At 53.6% G+C, this 19,457-nt stretch overlaps 1 protein-coding gene across 4 annotated transcripts in view; it reads right to left on the reverse strand.

Moving 5' to 3' along the window:
- The window catches only part of OSBPL1A (oxysterol binding protein like 1A), a 134,660-nt gene extending 122,097 nt beyond the window's left edge, over positions 1-12,563 (reverse strand). Inside the window, exons 1-2 of one of the 4 annotated variants that reach the window (XM_064170825.1) lie at positions 12,442-12,563; positions 3,784-3,906 (exon numbers count right to left, since the gene is read on the reverse strand). In XM_064170825.1, the coding sequence (XP_064026895.1) occupies positions 3,784-3,904 (121 nt within the window). In that variant the 5' untranslated portion in view covers positions 3,905-3,906; positions 12,442-12,563. The remainder of the gene's footprint in view (positions 1-3,783; positions 3,907-12,441) is intronic. The other 3 variants (XM_064170822.1, XM_064170824.1, XM_064170823.1) reach the window with 3 other exon arrangements.
- Between the last annotated feature and the right edge of the window lie 6,894 nt (positions 12,564-19,457).

Consider the following 19,457-nt stretch of genomic DNA (forward strand, 5'->3'; position numbering starts at 1 on the left):
CAGTGTTTTCATGTGGACACCTTCCTGAAGGAAGCAAGAAAGCTACAAAAGGAATACCACACATTTGGCTGGATTCTCATCAAGCCTTGCTCATCTGACAGTGCTGAGTGGCTAGAGTTCAGCTACACGACAGGCAGTGCAAGAAACCTGCATTTCATTCCTCCTCCACTCCGGCTGAAATCAGGATGTCTGGGATCAGTGCTGCCAGACTGCCGGCTGGGGAGTCTGCAGCACAGCCTCAGCTGCAGGCTCAGCCTGGGAAGACAGGACAGGCTTTGCAAGATGTTCAAGGCAGGCTCTGACAACCAGGCACATGAACGTGTCAGACTGCCAAGGCACACTCTGGGCAAGTTTACTCTGCCCCAGCACTGTCTCCCACCTGCTCCAAAAGTATTCCAAGGCAAGTGTCACTGCTACATCAGATGCAAATCCTGACGGAACGTGCTGCACAACTGAAGGCATTCCCCAAATCTGACTTCCTAGGGATCTGATTATCCAGAAGGCAATGACACCTTGAGTGCTGTGTCCAGTTCTGGGCTACTCCATTCAGAGGACATGTTGAGGTGCTGGAAGGTGTTGAGAGAAGGGCAGCAAGGCTGGGGAGCGGCCTGGAGCAGAGCCCTGTGAGGAGAGGCTGAGGGAGCTGGGGGTGTGCAGCCTGCAGCAGAAGAGGCTCAGGGCAGAGCTCATTGCTGTCTACAACTGAAGGGAAGCTGTAGCCAGGTGGGGTTGGGCTCTGCTGCCAGGCACCCAGCAACAGAACAAGGGGACACAGCCTGAAGTTGTGCCAGGGCAGGTTGAGGCTGGATGTTAGGAGGAAGTTGTTGTCAGAGAGAGTGATTGGCATTGGGCTCCTGGGGAGACAGCGGAGTCCCCAGCCCTGAAGGAGTTTAAGAGAAGGCTGCACAAGGCACTTAGTGCCATTAGAAGGGTTAGGTGATAGGTTGGACTCGATGATCCTAGAGGTTTTTCCAACCTGGTTCATTCTGTGACATAAGGACAAGAGGCTGTAAGGAAGAGAAGGAAGACTGAGGGCAGTGAGGGCATTTCAGTCAACAATCACATGGGTATGCAGTCACTCTCTGGCAGCACCTAACAGATGAGGATTCATACAAGATAGTGGTTCTGCCAGTGTGGAGGCAGAATGGCAGAGGGAGAGACACTGCAGAAGCTGCTTGGCCTTCATTTGTCTCAGACTGTTTCCAGTGGAGTTCTCTATGGGAGCAGAGTGAAACTCAGGCTCTAAAGAGGGGAAGAACAGAGACTGAACTCTGGAGCATCACACAACCAGAAGAGTTCCTCCAGAGAACACTGCAGTTACACTTCCATGTCCTCTGACACAACAATCAGAACCTTGCAAGCAGAGATCTCACTGTGTCTATGTTCCATTGTTAACCCTAAGCTACCTCCAGCATGTTTCCTCAAGCTTCTAGACCTCCCATTAGCAAGCCAGTATTAGCTGGCTGGTCAAAGAGCACCAGCTCAGCACCACCTTTGTCTCCTCTAGGCTGTAGACTTCAACAACACTACGCTTGACTTTGAGCAGGAACACTGGCCAGAGACCAGTCTGCTTGTTAGAATACAGGATGATGCCATTTCATTATGCTCCCTTGACACCAGGTTATGTTGAAGAACACAGCTGAGAAGCTCTGAAATCTCTTCTGAGCATGAGAGACTTCAGCAGCTTATTTACAGGTGCTGCCTCATGAATCTTAAGGACTTTCATTCCAGTTGTTCAGGCACTACAAACAATGTCCTGAGTATTTGCAGAAGACATACTTGTGATAGTGGAGGACTTTAGCTCCATCAAGCTCTGTTTAGTTCCCCTTAAAACTGAGAACTAACTCCCCAGAGACGGAAGTAGTAAAGGTTTGAAGTTTACTACTTGTTTTTTCTGAGGTGAGTACATTAACTATGGTGAAAACACAGGCATGGCTGAGCTGTCAAACAGAAGGCTGAGTAAACTGATGATTAAAATCAAGACTTAGTCTGGAGAAGAGAAGACAGAGGGGATCTAACAACTGTTTGTAAGTATCTGAGGGCTGGGGGACAGGAGGGGGGGGACAGGCTCTGCTCACTGCTCCCTGGGCTAGGATAAGCAGCAATGGAAGGAAGCTGCAGCACAGGAGGTTCCAGGTCAGCACAAGGAGGGACTTCTTAACAGCAAGGGTCCCAGAGCCCTGGCACAGGCTGCCCAGAGACACTGTGGAGTCTCCTTCTCAAGGCCTGTCTGGATGGATTGCTGTGACCTGAGCTAGACTGTATGGTCCTGTTCTGGCAGGAGGGATTTGACTCGATGATCCCAACCCCTAACATCCTGTGAGCCTGTGACAGGGATAAAGCTTGTTCAGATAAGAGGGTTCCCTGATCTTCAGGGCTGACAGGAGGCATAGCTGCTCTCCTGCCTCCCTTTCACAGAATCTCTAAGGCTGGAAAAGATCTTTAAAATCATCAAGTCCAACCCTAACCCACCCACCACGACCATATCCTGAAGCACCACATCTACAGCCTCTTTAACACCTCTAGGGAAGGTGACTCCACCACCTCCCCGGGCAGCCTGCTCCAACCCCTCACCACTCTCAAAGAAGCTTTTGCTCACGTCCAACCCAAACCTCCCCCAGCACAACTGGAACCCATTGCCTCTGGTCCTGTTGCTGGTTACCTGGGAGACGAGACCAACACCAGCCTCACTCCAACCTCCCCTCAGGTAGCTGCAGAGAGCAGTAAGATCTGCCCTCAGCACTGTTTTCTCAGTGCTGCACACAAGCACCAGCCTGTGCAGAGTGGGAAGCACATCCACTCTTTTGAAGCAACTAGAAACACACTGATGTAAATAAAGAGAAATCTAAAGCTACTCAATGCATAAAGACATAGAGCAGCTTGCAGCTGCAAGCAAGCTTGTAAATCCAGCCCCAGTTTGAAGTTGTAATGCTTAGCAAACAAGCTGCTTTGCCAGAACTGTGCAAACCTTTCACATGGGCCAAAGAGCCAGACACAATGCCTGTCAGTTTTGCTTTCTTTCCCCAAGTAACTCCATATACTGCTGATGGCAATGTCCCAAGCATTCCTCCCAGTGGCAGGAGTGGTTGACACTACTACACAATGAACCATGGGCCTGGAAAGAGTAAAACTAGCAAAACTAAAATCACAGCTAGCAGAGCACAAATAGGTGACCTGATCTCTGCAGCCCTGAACCACACCCTGTGTGCTCCAGTGTTGCAAAACTCCAAACCTGGCACAAGCACATAGGCAAAAAGAAGTAGAATCAAAGAATGGTTTGGATTGGAGGCAACCTTAGAGATCATCTAGGTCCAAACCCCTTGCCATGGGCACAGAGACCTCCTGCTAGACCAGCTTGCTTCAGGCCCCAGACAATCTGGCTTTGAACACCTTCAAGCTTGAAGCCTCCACAACCACTCTGGGCAATCTGTTCCAGTGTCTCAGCACCCTCCTGGGGAAGAATTGCTTCCTAATGGCCAATCTAAATCCAACTCTTCCAGTTTGAAGTCCTTGAAGAACTGAGGTGGTGATTCTTGGTCTCATAGACACTTCTAGCTCCTGTAAATTACTCTTTGGTTTTCTGCACACTACAACTATCTGTACTCTGCTTTTCTGATCTCTCTCCCCTGCAAGCCTGGCCTCATGCCACAGGATAAAAGCAGCTGTTGAAATGTTTTTATTACTTTATTGGCATTCCAGAGCAAGCAAGACTGTACTATCAGTAAGTTTGCCTACATGGGGCCTCAACAGTGAGACTACAAACATCTGAGGAAGGCTGCTAACCTTTACAGTTGATATCAAAGCTTATTTCTCCTTTGTCCATGGTATCCAACAGCTGTTTGACTTCTTCAGCATTTCCATTTCTGGCATCGTGGAGAAGCTGCTGTTCTGCTTCAGTACTCATCTCTGGTTAAAAGGGAAAAAGAAAGACACAATTTTGTCATCTTTTATGCTGCTGTCAGTTAAGGCTTCATGTTATGTCACTTGTCTTCCTTATTTAATACTAACACTGGTATGAGAACGAGGATTGTTTCCCCCATGGCACACATTGAATGTGCAAGCTGTTTCCAGCAGCCCAGCACTCAAATCACACCACTAAGAGGCATTAAAATTCCTCTTGTGAAGCAGTTAAATAACCAAACACCCAGGTTTTCCTGCTTCTCAGTTCTCTAGGTTGCCAAGCGTGGCTTAGGAGCATGCCACAAACAAAGCAACCTTTGCTAGAGCACAAGCAGGAGACATTCACTTCTTCCTCACAAGATCTGCACCTTTAGAGGAAAGCCTTAGGGCTTCCAAAGCAACAAGGGTTAAAGAAAAAGGATTACCTATGCCCATTAGCCCAAGTAGCTTCTTCAGAATTAACTGGGTGTTATTTTGGCTGCCAGCCCTAAGAAACAGAATCCATGCTCACGAGGAGGTGCTAGATACCCCATCAGTCACCCCTGCACTCACACACCTGGCCCCCTCCAACCCTGACTTGAAGGGCACCCAGATGCTCAAACAGCTTTGAGGATTTGACCTTATCATAGAATCAAGCAGGTTGGAAGAGAGCTCCAAGCTCAGCCAGCCCAACCTAGCACCCAGCCCTGGCCAACCAACCAGACCATGGCACTAAGTGCCCCAGCCAGGCTTGGCTTCAGCACCTCCAGGCACAGCCACTCCACCACCTCCCTGGGCAGCCCATTCCAATGCCAATCACTCTCTCTGCCATCAACTTCCTCCTAACATCCAGCCTGAACCTGCCCTGCCACAGCTTGAAGCTGTGTCCCCTTGTTATGTCCCTGGGTGCCTGGCAGCAGAGCCCAACCCCACCAGGTTACAGCCTTCCTTTATGTAGCTGTAGAGAACAATAAGGTCTGCCCTGAGCCCTCTCTTCAAGACAGGTACAGGACATCCACAGCCCCTCTGGGCAACCTGTGCCAGTGTCTCACCACCCTCACTGCAAAGTTTTTTCCTAATCTCCAGCCTCAATCTCCCCTCTCCAGCTCAAAGCCATTGTCCCTCATCCTGTCACCACCCCAAGCCCCTGTCACAAGTCCCTCCCCAGCTCTCCTGCAGCCCATTCAGGCACTGGAAAGCTGCTCCAAGGTCTCCCTGCAGCCTTCTCTTCTCCAGGCTGCACAGCTCCAAATCTCTCAGCCTATCCCCATAGGGGAGGTTCTTCAGCTCTCTGATCATCTTTGTGGCCTCATCAGTTCCATGTTCTTGTGCCAGAGCTGCAGGCAGTGCTGCAGGTGGGGTTTCAGCAGAGCAGAGAGGCAGAATCCCCTCCCTCATCTTGTTGCTCTCCCTGCTTTGGATGCAGCCCAGGATACAGCTGGCCTTACATGATGTCTTAGCCATCCACACTGATCATTTTCACCCAAGTAGCTCTTCTCATACTGACAGGAGTGGTTTTGGCCTTTTCCCCCCTCTTTCCTCAATGTTATCACAGGTAGACACAGATGCAGCAGAGCCAAAAGACAACTTTAAGGTCCTGTTTAACTGCTTTTAAAAGGTGTCAAGGAGCAATTTTCAAAGCAGCCTCAGAAGACTACTGCAGCACACAGCACAGAGCTGCTAAACACAACAGTGAAACATGAGGCTGCCCAAATGTGGTGTCTCCAGATCAGCATCTTCACCTGCCACACTGGTTTTAGCTGACCCTGGGTTTCCAAAGTCAGTCAATGATTGCAAAGAACATCACTGGCTCAGCCTCCTTGGCTCTGCTGTGCTAGCAGAGGGTTTGCTTGGTACCACAAACTGGTTACACTGCTGCCCTGGACAGGCAGCCCGAGTGCAGCACACACCCGCAGCTGGCAGATGCAGGCAGCTCTGCAACTACTGTAAGGTGAGAAGGCACTCGGCGAGGAAAGAGACAAAGCAAGGACACCGGGAAAGCAACAAAGAGCCTGGAACAGTGACAGGGAGCATGATAACTCATGCCTGAGACAGAAGCCTAGAAGAGGACAGGCTGCCAAAGTGCTAACAGCACAGAGCTTTCCCCCTGCCTTCTGCTCAGCAAAGGGAGAGGGAATCCTTTGCCAGTGAGTCTGACAGAGAGACTGGGCAGGGCCCTTCAAGCACAGAATGGTTTGGACTGGAAAGGACCTTAAAGAGCATCTAGTTCCAGACACCTCCCAGCAGCACAGCTTGCTCAAGGCCTTGTCTAACCTGGTGCTGAACACCTTCAGGGAGGTTGTGGAGCACAACCTGTGCCACTGTCTCACCTCCCTCAACCTGTGCCAGTGTCTCACCACCCTCACTGCAAAGAGTTTCTCATCTCCAGTCTCGATCTCCCCTCTGCCAGTTCAAAGCCACTGCCCCCTCACCCTGTCACTCCAAGCCCTTGTAAAATGTCCCTCCCCAGCAGCCCCAAATCTCTCAGCCTGTCCTCTTAGGACCTCCAGTTCTCAGGTAATTCAGGTACTGGAAGGCTGCTCTAAGGTCTTCCTGCAGCCTTCTCTTCTCCAGGCTGAACAGCCTCAACTCTCCCAAGCCTGTCCCCACAGGGAAGCTTCTCCAGCTCTCCAATTATCTTTGTGGCCTCTGGATCTTCTCCAACAGCTCCATGTTCTTGTGCTAAGGGCCCCAGAACTGGACTTAGAATCAAGCAGGTTGGCAGAGAGCTCCAAGCTCAGCCAGCCCAACCTAGCACCCAGCTATGCCCAACTAACCAGACCATGGCACTAAGTGCCCCAGCCAGGCTTGGCTTCAACACCTCCAGGGATGGGGACTCCACCACTTCCCTGGGCAGCCCATTCCAACACCAATCACTCTCTCTGACAACAACTTCCTCCTCACATCCAGCCTCAACCTGCCCTGCCACAGCTTGAGGCTCTGTCCCCCTGTTCTGTCCCTGGCTGCCTGGCAGCAGAGCCCAACCCCACCTGGCTACAGCCTCCCTGCAGGCAGCAATGAGCTCTGCCCTGATCCTCCTCTTCTCCAGGCTGCACACCCCCAGCTCCCTCAGTCTCTCCTCCTAAGGTTTATGTTACATGCCCCTCACCAGCTTTGTTGCCCTTCTCTGGACACCTTCCAGTATCTCAACAGCTCTCTCGAAGAGCTCCAGGGAACACATTTAAGAACAGACTGGGTCAACCACCTGCCATCTACCACAGGCACAGGACACAACTGCCTTCCCCAGCACCACACAGGCAATACTCTGTGTGTTGCTTTCCAGCTCCAGTAGGAAACAAAACAGCACTAGTCCTAGTAACCCTTTGAGCTCTGAAGCCACCCCCTCCTTTAGACAGGAGTCTATCCACTTGTCTGAGGCAACACAGCACAGCTGGCCGTTACTGGGGCAGGTACCTTTTGCCTCCATCAATCCTAGCAGTGTTTAGAGAGAGATGAGAATCAAACATGGTATGCATTAGCAGTCTGTAACACTTTCCCTGAAGCTGACAGAGAGAACCAGACTAAGGGGATAGTTAGAGCTCATTTTGCTGACCCCATCAGGGATGGGGAAGAACCAAAGAGCAAAGCTCATCCTTCTTGTTCACCCACACTAGATTTGATTAGTGAGCTCTCAGCTGTCTCAGATGAGAAACTGACTCCTATCACTGCCTTCTATCATCTGTCATCATCCCACGTACACAGCAGGTCTGAACAGCAATGCACTTTCGACACATTAAGAACCTGCAGCTTCCACCTGGTATGGGTGAGCAGCAAGAAGAGACTGCTTGGGAAGGCAGCCAAGAAGCTGATTCCAGCACACAACTCTTGCACACAGTGAGGCCAGCTACAGACACGAGCAGAATCCCAAACAGCTTCAACCACACAGAGGCTGAATCATTGTTTTAAATTAATTGATTGATTTTTCTGACACCTTCCCCCCTCCCAAATAATCACTGGGTTAAAAACCCCTGACTTGTCTGTAGTCTTACAGCAAGTATCAGCAGTAGTGACACCCATGGTAAGGTGGCTAAGTCAGTCTGGCTTCACAGGTTAGCTCCCAAAGACTGCTGTTTAGGCTAAGCCTCTGCTTTCACACAGACTCTGAGCTGGCAGCAGGCAGTGATGCAGAAGAATGAGTGCCTGGCTATTAGTCATGGTTAGCAGGATCGTTTGCCTGAAAATGCTCCCACCACTGGGGCTGGGAAGTGAATCTGAGCACAGTTACTCATCAGACAAGCAATACAGAACCCAAAGTGGTAGCTAACAGTAAGTTAAATGAAGTGCTCAAATGAAGATAGCAGTAAAGGGGCTCTCAACAGAACTCAGCATAATCCTGAAAACGCTCTTAAGCAACAGGATTTACCCTAAAATGCAGATGAGTAAGCACCACCAAAAGTCTGAGGGACAACTTTAGAGCACAGGGAAAAATAAGGCACTCAAACACTACCTGCTGACAACTGCACCCTGCCTGCAGGAGCTTATCTAGCCTCACAATCCTCCAAGAGACCTCCAAACCCCCCAGGTCTAAGGTACTGATTCACAGACTGCACGAGGTTGGAAGGGACCCTCAAAGGTCATCTTGTCTGACACTCTTACAGCCAGCATGGGCACCTCCAACTGGAGCAGGCTATGTGGGGCCACATCATGTCTGAAATTTCAAGTGCCTCCAGGCACGGAGCCTCAGCCACATCCCTGGGCAACCTGTTCCAGCATTTCACCACTCTCACTGTGCAGAACTCCCTCCTGATGTCCAACCTAAATCTGCCCTGCTCCAGTGGCAAACCATTGCCCCTCGTCCTACCACTAAAAGCTCTTCTAAAGAGTCCCTCCCTAACCTTCCTGTAGGTCTCCTTCAGATATTGAGATGTGGTTATAAGGTCTCCCCAGAGCCTCTCTTCCCCAGACTGAACAGCCCCAACTCTCTCAGCCTGTCCCCATAGGGAGATGCTCAATCCCCCAATGATCTCTGTGGCCTCCTTTGGATGCACTGCAGCAGGTCTGCATCTCTCTTGTGTTGGGGACCCCACAGCTGCACAGAGAGATCAGCAGCACTGAGGGAGAAGTTGTTTAATTTGGATTTATCAGCCATATACAACACTTCAGGAGGTCAATCTAGAAAAATTGTGGTGTCTACATGGAAAGCTACTGCCACAGAGAGCATGTTAGGAAGAAGTTCTTCCCCATGAGGGTGCTGAGACACTGGAACAGGCTGCCCAGGGAGGTGGTGGAAGCCTCATCCCTGGATGTTAAGGCCCGGGTGGATGTGGTTCTGAGCAACCTGCTTTAGTGTGAGGTGTCCTTGTCTATGGTAGGGGGGTTGGAACTAGATGATCCTTGAGGTCCCTTCCAAGCCTGGCAATTCCACAATTCCATGACTGAAGAGAACAGGCCTCTGTTTGCTCAGGGGTGCTGCCATCACTGCCTCATTCCATTAACCAGCTGATAAGAGGTTAAACTGCTGTCCATAGCTCATCTGTAACCTTGTAGGGTAGTGTCTCTGCAGTCATAAGACACCACAAGAACAGCATTTAGTGTCTCCTATACAGCTGAGATGTGACTGCAAGGCACTTCTGATAACTTGTCAGGACTACCAAAGCAGGACTTGACTGCTAATTGAATCTTCTCCTTTAAGGCATGAAAAAAGGAGACAAGAGCAGAGCACCTCAATGCTGTGAGACCTATGTCAGAGTGATGATCTCATGCCATGCAGAGTCTTTCTTCACACAGGGGTTGTTTCCCACACAGAGTAGAGCCCAGGCGACCGCTCTGCCTGCACAGCCACCTAAGGGCACAGCACAAAAGGGCACCTAACTACTGATACACAGACTAACAACCTCACCCAGCTGTTAGGAGAGTCCAAGCAAAGAAGATGCTTTCCTCTCAAAGCAGTTTCCAAAGACCTAAAGCACTACAGAACCAGAAATCGTTTCAGTTGAAAATTACCTCCAAGATCATCCAGTCTAACCATTAACCCAACACCACCATGGCCACTAAACAGTATCACAGTATCATCAGGGTTGGAAGAGACCTCACAGATCATCAAGTCCAACCCTTTAGCACAGAGCTCAAGGCCAGACCATGGCACCAAGTGCCACGTCCAGTCCTGCCTTGAACAGCTCCAGGGACGGCGACTCCACCACCTCCCCGGGCAGCCCATTCCAGTGTCCAATGACTCTCTCAGGGAAGAACTTTCTCCTCACCTCCAGCCTAAATCTCCCCTGGCACAGCCTGAGGCTGTGTCCTCTTGTTCTGGTGCTGGCCACCTGAGAGAAGAGAGCAACCTCCTCCTGGCCACAACCTCCCCTCAGGTAGTTGCAGACAGCAATGAGGTCTCCCCTGAGCCTCCTCTTCTCCAGGCTAACCAATCCCAGCTCCCTCAGCCTCTCCTCGTAGGGCTGTGCTCAAGGCCTCTCCCCAGCCTCGTTGCCCTTCTCTGGACACGCTCAAGCATCTCAATGTCCCTCCTAAACTGGGGGGCCCAGAACTGAACACAGCACTCAAGGTGAGGTCTAACCAGTGCAGAGTACAGGGGCAGAATGACCTCCCTGCCCCTGCTGGCCACACCATTCCTGATGCAGGCCAGGATGCCACTGGCTCTCTTGGCCACCTGGGCACACTGCTGGCTCATGTTCAGGCAGGTATCAATCAGTACCCCCAGATCCCTCTCTGTCTGGCTGCTCTCCAGGCACTCCGACCCCAGCCTGTATCTCTGCATGGGGTTGTTGTAGCCAAAGTGCAGACCCCAAGGGCCATGGTCATGTTTCCTGAGCATCTCCAGGGATAAGGACTCCATCACCTCCCTGGGCAGCCTCTTCTGATCCTTAACCATTCTGACAGCAAAGAAATTGTTCCTAATCTCCAACGTAAACCCTTCCTGGCACAATTTCAGGCTGTTTCCTCTTATTCTGTCACCTGATACTGGGGGAAAAGACCAACCCCCACTCCACTGCAACCTCCTTTCAAGTTTGTTGTAGAGCAAGGAGATTTTCCCCTCAGCCTCCTCTTCTCCTTGACCACAGAGCAGCACTACTGATAAGACCTGTTTGCTTTGATGTCTTCTCCTGCTGAGGCCTCCTGCTATGCACACAGCCCTGAGCAGTGACAATCAACACTCACTAAGCAGAAAGTGTCTGTGTCGGGTTGCTGCAGCTCGACCAGCAGCTGAAGCAGCTCTGGCACTGCCCAATCTAGCTTTAAGTCAGCAGCCACAGGTTGCACAGGAAGCTTTCTCTTCGTGACAAGTAACGAGGCAGGTGAAGAGCACAGCTCTGGCTGCTATTTCAACAGACATCCTTCTAGCAATAAAAACTAGATTCCTGTAGGATGGGAAGCCTTCTCACATGTCCCAGCACGCACACATTACGGTGATGCTCGTAGACAGAGGAGGACAACCTGCACCAAACCACACAAACAGACAGAACCTGTCTCCAAAGCCACGCAGCACAGCGACAGGAGCTGCTCCAGGAAGGAGGAGCTGCAGTACTCGAAGCACGAGTGATGCTATCGAAATGGAGCTATTTTCATCTTCAGATAAGGGGTTCCAGAAGTTGACCATGCTGCTGTGACACCTCCCGTGGAAGCACCGCTGATCTCAAAGCCAGTTACCCTCTGCTCCGCAGCAATTAACGCGGCTGCACTAACACAATAGCTTTTCGATACCATTGCCAAGGCAATGGCTATTAAGACTAATCCTCATCCTTTGGCACCTCCTGGCCGTCCTCCGCACACAGTTTAGGTCTGTTACGCAAAAGACTTTCTTTTAGCCCAGGAGGGCTGAATGAGCTTAGCACAGCCCGTGCGGGACCAGCAGGCAAGCACAGCGCCAACAGCTGCGCAGCTGGGAGCGCTCTCAGCCCGCCCGGAACCGAGCGGCTCCCCCCAGTACCGACAACCGAAGCACTTGAAGGAGGCAGTCTCAAGGGGCACAGCAGCGGCACATGCTGCCTACGGCACAGGCGCCCTCGGGCACGGCGGAGGTCACACCTGGAGGCACAGACCCACAGCTCGGCGGCGCCTATGGGGCTGCTGCAGGGAGGAGAAGCAATGGGGCAGGGCCCAAAGGGGCAGGGCCCACCCGAACGGCACAGCGTAGCCCGCACCGCGTTCCGCAGGGCCACAGCTCACACACAGCCTCAGCCGCCAGGGCTGCGTCTGCCCCAGCTCCTCAGCCTCTCTACCTGGCCCTTACTTTGGGCCGCTCCCCGGGTCACGCTGCGGGAAGCTCTGAGGGGGAACAGCTGCGACACCCCCAGCCCTACCCCACATCCCCGAACACGTTCCCGGCAGACAGCGAACCAGGCTCCTCGGGAGCAGGCGGCCCGGCGGAGACACGCACCCCTCCCGGGTCCCGCAGGCCGGCCCAGCCCGGCAGCTGGCTCCGGGTGAGGTCTACGCTCCCTTCCCCGCCCCCGGGCAGCGCCGGCCCGGAGAGAGGGGACATCAGGAGAACCAACAACAGCAAAGCCCCTCCGGTCGCTCCTGTGTGCCGCCCTCCCCGCGGAACACAACCCGCCCGGGGCGGCGGGAGCTGCCCGCTCCCGGCCCGGCCGCGCCACTGCTCACCGCTCCGCGCAGCTCCCGCCGCTGGCCCCTGCCGCCGCTGGCCCCTGCCGCCCCTCACCGCGGTTTTACGCACCGGCCCCACACGTGACCGGCGGCGGCGCCTCCTCACCGCGGGCCGCTCCCTCCCGCCGCGCAGGGCTGGCTCCGCGCCGGGCGCAGCTCCGCCTGCCGGCCCGCCCCGCACCGCACCGGCCCTCCCCGCCTCGGCCCGCCCCTCACCGCCCCGCACCGCCCAGCCCCGCACCGCCCCGCCCCGCCCAGCCCCGCACCGCACCGGCCCTCCCCTCCCCGCCCCGCACCGCCCCGGCCCGCCCCGCACCGCCCCGCACCGCACCGCCCCGCACCGCACCGCCCCGCACCGCCCCGCCCAGCCCCGCACCGCACCGGCCCTCCCCTTCCCTCCCCGCACCGCCCCGCACCGCCCCGCCCAGCCCCGCACCGCACCGGCCCTCCCCTTCCCTCCCCGCACCGCCCCGCACCGCACCGCACCGCTCCGCACCGCCCCGCACCGCACCGCCCCGCACCGCCCCGCACCGCCCCGCTGGCTCTGGCCGCCTGGGCCCCGCCCTACCGCAGCAGCGGGGTCGTTCTGCATCCGTGGGGCTGGGCCCGGAGATCCAAGGCTCGCCGGGGTTCGCCCGCAGAGCCGGGAGGGGAGAAGCTGTGCTCTGGTCCTGCGCCCGCTCGGATCTGAGAGTAAACGATGCGGGCACAGCAGGTGGCGACCGCCGCGGGGCTGCCCGAGGGACTCTGCCCCGCTCTCGCCTGGCTCTGCCTGCTACAGCCCCAGCTCCAGAGTGCGACGCATGGAGTCCCGCCTGCCCCGAGGGCAGCTGCGGAGCAGGGGGGCTGGGGGAGGAGGTGGGAAGGCGAAAGCGCTGGGAGCGGAGCAGTGATGCGCTGCTGGAGGGGACAAGGCAGTCCTGGCAATCAGTCTGCTACACAACCGTGTGAGTGCAGGCCGGCTGTGCACACACGCACTGCCCCCAAGGCAGCTCGCCCAGAAGCCACCTTATCACAGTCTCACAGTATCCCCAAGGTTGGAAGAGACCTCACAGATCATCAAGTCCAACCCTTTAGCACAGAGCTCAAGGCCAGACCATGGCACCAAGTGCCACGTCCAGTCCTGCCTTGAACAGCTCCAGGGACGGCGACTCCACCACCTCCCCGGGCAGCCCATTCCAGTGTCCAATGACTCTCTCAGGGAAGAACTTTCTCCTCACCTCCAGCCTAAATCTCCCCTGGCACAGCCTGAGGCTGTGTCCTCTTGTTCTGGTGCTGGCCACCTGAGAGAAGAGAGCAACCTCCTCCTGGCCACAACCTCCCCTCGGGTAGTTGCAGACAGCAATAAGGTCTGCCCTGAGCCTCCTCTTCTCCAGGCTAACCAATCCCAGCTCCCTCAGCCTCTCCTCGTAGGGCTGTGCTCAAGGCCTCTCCCCAGCCTCGTTGCCCTTCTCTGGACACGCTCAAGCATCTCAATGTCCCTCCTAAACTGGGGGGCCCAGAACTGAACACAGCACTCAAGGTGAGGTCTAAGCAGTGCAGAGTCCAGGGGCAGAATGACCTCCCTGCCCCTGCTGGCCACACCATTCCTGATGCAGGCCAGGATGCCACTGGCTCTCTTGGCCACCTGGGCACACTGCTGGCTCATGTTCAGGCAGGTATCAATCAGCACCCCCAGATCCCTCTCTGTCTGGCTGCTCTCAGCCACTCCGACCCCAGCCTGTATCTCTGCACCCTGCACTTGGAGCTATTGAAGCCATCCCCTTGGACTCTGCCCATCTGTGCAGGCGGTCAAGGTCCCGCTGCAGAGCCCTTCTGCCCTCCAACCCAGCCACATCTGCCCCCAGCTTGGTGTCATCTGCACACTTGCTGATGACTGACTCTACCGAGGACAAAAAGTGGCGTCCCCCTTGGCTCAAGGCCCAGTGTCCCACCGCCCCTCACCACCTGTTGTCCTGCCCTTGTTTGTTCTCTACCTTACTCCTGAAGCCAGTGGCTGGCCCCTTTGGTGTTCTGCCTCTAGCAGCTCAGAGGCATTTGCGCTTTGAAAGCTCCCACAAAGTGCCTTTGAAATCCTGCAGGGATTTCTGGAGGAAGCTGTGAGGCTCTGCGGTGCTGAGGCATGACCCAGGCTGCGTCATGGGCAGGAGGAGTGCTGAAAAAGGCAAGGCAGGAGCCACAGGTGCCAGGAGAAAATGCCTCAAATGATTAGGGTGAAACTGCTGCTCCAAAAGTGGGCAAGTTTAAACCTGAGCAGTTCTTGTGAAACTCTTGAGACATAAATAATGAGGCAGGCTTAGAATCATAGAATCAGTCAGGGTTGGAAGGGACCACAAGGAGCAGCCAGTTCCAACCCCCTGCCATGCCCAGGGACACCCTACCCTAGAGCAGGCTGCACACAGCCTCAGCCAGCCTGGCCTCAAACACCTCCAGCCATGGGGCCTCAACCACCTCCCTGGGCAACCCGGACAGCCAGCAACAGAACAAGGGGACACAGTCTCAAGTTGTGCCAGGGTAGGTATAGGCTGGATGTTAGGAGGAAGTTCTTCACAGAGAGAGTGATTGGCATTGGAATGGGCTGCCCAGGGAGGTGGTGGAGGCACTGTCCCTGGAGATGTTCAAGAAAAGACTGGATGGGGCACTTGGTGCCATGGTCTGGTTGATTGGCTAGGGCTGGGAGTTAGGTTGGACTGGATGATCTTGGAGGTCTCTTCCAACCTGATTGATTCTATGATTCTATGCTAGAGGCAGGCCTGACCAACTACCCCCCTTAATCCCCCTTTGCACAGCCAGCCACAACACGTGCTCGCTCCCAGGGCTAACCAGCCTGCCCCCTCGCACAGCTCACAGCTTTCTCAGCTTCTCTGCCAGCCTCTCAAGGCCACTTTTCTGCAGCTGTGCCTCTTTATCAGAATGACCTAAGTCTGTTCAGTTAGCCCTGCTCAAACCCCAACACTGCATGATTTTGTTTAGGAGCAGGTCTTCAAGTTGCTGTCCTCACGTTCAGAGCATTGGCCATTTCATGCCCGCGTTCTTATCTTTCCTTACGCTCTGGGCCACGTCCCTCTGGCTAACTGCTTGCCCTTTATTTCTTCCCCTTGCTGCTGGCTTTGAGCCATCTTTCACAATGCCCTAACTGTTCCAAGCAACCTCACAATGAAATCAAGCAGCCCTCCCCTTTCCTGTTCTGTATTCTATGCATACAAAGATAATAAAATGCTAAATACTAAAGCTGGACAATTGATGAAGTGAAATACAGCTGAGGACCACCTCTTTGTGGTCCTGGCATCTTGTTCTGTTGGCTTTGGGGTATTATCTGTTCTGTTCTGTTGTTGTTGTTCTTGTTTGTTGGGGATTTTTGTTTGGGTTTTTCATTGTTGTTGTTTTGGTTGGGGTTTTTTTTGTTTGGTTTGGTTTTTTATCTTGATCCTGTTTCCCTGAAGCCAGGTGGGGTTGGGCTCTTCTGCCAGGCAGCTAGCAACAGAAGAAGGGGACAGAGTCTCAAGCTGTGCCAAGGCACATTGAGGCTGGATGTTAGGAGGAAGTTGTTGTCAGAGAGAGTGATTGGCATTGGAATGGGCTGCCCAGGGAGGTGGTGGAATGGCTGTGGCTGGAGGTGTTGAAGACAAGCCTGGCTGAGGCACTTAGTGCCATGGTCTGATTGGTTGGGCAGGGCTGGGTGCTAGGTTGGGCTGGCTGAGCTTGGAGGTCTCTGCCAGCCTGCTTGATTCTATGGTTCTAATTTCTATATATTATATATGAAGTATTCCCTCATGCCTGTTATCATTTTGCCACTACAGTGGAAGTCTGGGCCTCCCTCTTCTCTATAATCCATTGCAATGTAGCACAGAGTTTGCCCTTCAGCCAGTTACAGTGCAGCTCACTGGTCTGCACCAAGGAGTAGGGACAGTGCAGGGCTTTTCTCTGCCTCTCAGGGATAAAGGCCTGGCCACAGATGGCTTCATGAAAGTACTGTTACTAGAAGGAAGGATAGAGCAGACAAACACAGAGAGCAAATAAATCTTAGGGCTCTTTGTGTATGGTGAAACCCAAATTCCTGCAGCATTGGACTGACCCTGGATGGACTTCTCCCACAGCACACTGCACAGATCTTATCCATGGAGGGAAGCTCCTCCTTGGTCACTCAAGCTCTTTTAGTTTTCTTTCAAGGAAGCAGCTGTTCATAAAGGACATTCCCTCGAGATCTTCTCGCTGCACTTCTAGATAAAGCCAAGGCCACACAAGTGCTGTAATCGCCTGCACCATGGCAGAGCTGCCTCCACTGTGAGGAGGAGCTGGTGGAGTTGGTTCTCCTGGCAAAGAGGAGCAGCTAAGCTGCTGAAGGGCTAGGAACACAAGTCTTAGGAGGAGCAGCTAGGGAACTGGGATTGTCTAGCCTTCAGAAGAAATTGAGGGGAGACCTCATTGCCCCAGCTCAGGCAAAGGAGGCTAGAGGCAGGGGGTGGTTGGTCTCTTCTCACATGCAACAAGTGACAGGACAAGAGGAAATGGCCTCAGGTTGTGCCAAGGGAAGCTCAGTTTGGATATTAGGATCAATTTCTTCCTGGAAATGGCCATTAAGCATTGGAACAGGCTGCCCAGGGAGGTGGTGAAGTCGCCATCCCTGGAGGTACTTAAAACACTCGTGGATGTGGTGCCAAGGGATGTGGTTTAGTGGTAAGGCTTAGCAGCAGTGGTGGGATTGTGCACTCTAGGGGAGTGGTTGGACTTTATGAGCTCAAAAGTCTCTTGCAGCCTGAACGGATCCATGATTCTAAGGGCTCTGTGCACCATAATGTGGGTCTGAAGCCCTGGTTAAGTGTACTCTGGATCATTGACCTGGACCTGTTCAGGTCAGCTGCCCCCTGGATGAAGAATGCTCTCCTGGTTGGGATCCCTACACTCCCCTTGCCTTCGAGCAGTGTCTTTTTTTCACAGACGTTTTGCCTCCTTGCACATCCACAGCAGTAACCCAATGTGTTTTGGGCTTTGAAGTGTGGAAGAGAGACAGAGTCTTGCTGAGATCAAGAGTGCTTTCTGCTTTCAGCATATGTGTTATCTCTTTGCCTGTTTTCATCTTTCCTTTTCAAGATAACCTCCTGAAATAAGCAGTGCAGAAAGCATGAACCACTTCCCGCAGCAGGGCTGAACGCACTGGCAAGCAGCCTTGCACAGAACCCACTGAACCATCCTCTCGGGGCTTTGCTCAGTGTGGTGTATTTGACATCCTCTACTCTGCTCTGCTGAGGCACAAGAAGGATGTCAGATTGCTAGAGCAGGTCCAGGAGAGGCCACGAAGATGCTCAGAGGGCTGGAGAACCTCCTCTGTGGGGACAGGCTGAGAGAGTTTGGGCTGTCCAGCCTGGAGAAGAGAAGAGCCTGGGGACACCTTAGAGCAGCCTTCAAGTACCTGAAGGGGGCTACAGGAGAGCTGGGGAGGGACCTATAACAAGAGCTTGGAGTGGTAGGACAAGGGGTGATGGTTTTGAGCTGGCAGGGGGGAGATTGAGACTGGAGATGAGGAAGAAAATCTTTTCAGTGAGGGGGGTGAGACACTGGCACAAGATCGTGGATGCCCCTTCCATGGAGGTGTTCAAGACCAGGCTGGAGGAGACCTTTAGCAAGGGTCTAGTTGGAGGTGTCCCTGCCCATGGCAGGGGGCTGGAACTAGATGATCTTCCAACCTAAACCATTCTATTAATCTATGACTATTCTGTGATGGGGCAATGGGGAAACTCTGACTCCAGAATTTGAAGCTGTGAGGTAAGGACCTCCTGAGGGGAAACTTAAGGAGGGAGGAAGCTTCTGCTGGATGTAGTGTGTGAGCTGAACTCATTGCTGCAGGCAACCAAGCCAAATGACTAGAAGTATTTCAGCTGGAAATGTTGCAATAATATCACACTTCACTGCCACTGCTCGAGAGAAAATAAATACAGTTGTGTTTGATGTCATCACGAGCAACTAGACAACCCAGGGTGCTGGTTTCTCATTTTCCAAGGTACAGTTAGGAGATGAGACAGGACAAACAGGACCCTCTGAATCCCTTTCTGCCTCTGCACAGCTCACCCAGGTTGGTCGTAGTCTATCCAGGGAGAAAATAAGGAAAAACCTTTTGGAAAATATGTCAGACTTGGAAAGAGAGAGGAATTGCTCCTAGCGGCCATGGAGCCATAGAATCATAGAATTGGTTTGGTTGGAAAAGTCCTTCGAGATCATCCAGTCCAAACATCAACTCAACCCCACCATGGCCACTAGACTATGTCCTAAAGTGCCACAGCCACAGCTCTCCGCAGCACCTCCAGCCATGGGCACTCCACCACCTCCCCGGGCAGCCTCTGCCAATCCCTGACCACTCAGCCTCTCCTCTTAGGGTCTATCTGAGCATCTCCATGGCCTCCTCTGGACCTGCTCTAACAGTTCCATGTCCTTCTTGTGTTGGGGGCTCCACAGCTGGCCCAGCACTGCAGGTGGGGTCTTAGCAGAGCAGAGAGGCAGAGTCCCCTTCCTCCAGCTGCTGCCCGCACTGCCGGGGGCCAGCCCGGGACGCGGCTGGGGCTAGGCTGAGCGCAGGGTGCTGGCTCGTTAGGCTAAGCTGAAGCTTTGATCACGAACTTAAAACGTGTGACTAGTGGAGATAAAACTGTCTTTACCCTTAAAGCTCGCCGTGAGCTGAAGTTGGCTGGAACAGGTTCACGTTTCTTCGTGTGACAAAAATGTGGCTCTGCCTCCCTCCTCTGGACAGAGCCAGGAGCTGAATGCCTGCTTCGCTGCCGCGGGCTGAATACCATGGGTACGGGAGCAAGAGACGGGGAGAAGGCCTGGTACAAGCCAATCTCACCCGTCTGTCGCATTCCAAACGTGTGTTTGTTTTTAGACCTTCCATCAGAAGGCTACAGATTGCATCAAATTGCAGTGGGTTGCTTGCACCTGCGTTAGAAATCATAGAGTCATAGAACATAGAATCATAGATTCAGCCAGGTTGGAAGAGACCACCAAGATCATTCAGCCCAACC

This window comes from Pogoniulus pusillus, chromosome 34, assembly GCF_015220805.1.
Source record: "Pogoniulus pusillus isolate bPogPus1 chromosome 34, bPogPus1.pri, whole genome shotgun sequence".
Taxonomy (NCBI): domain Eukaryota; kingdom Metazoa; phylum Chordata; class Aves; order Piciformes; family Lybiidae; genus Pogoniulus; species Pogoniulus pusillus.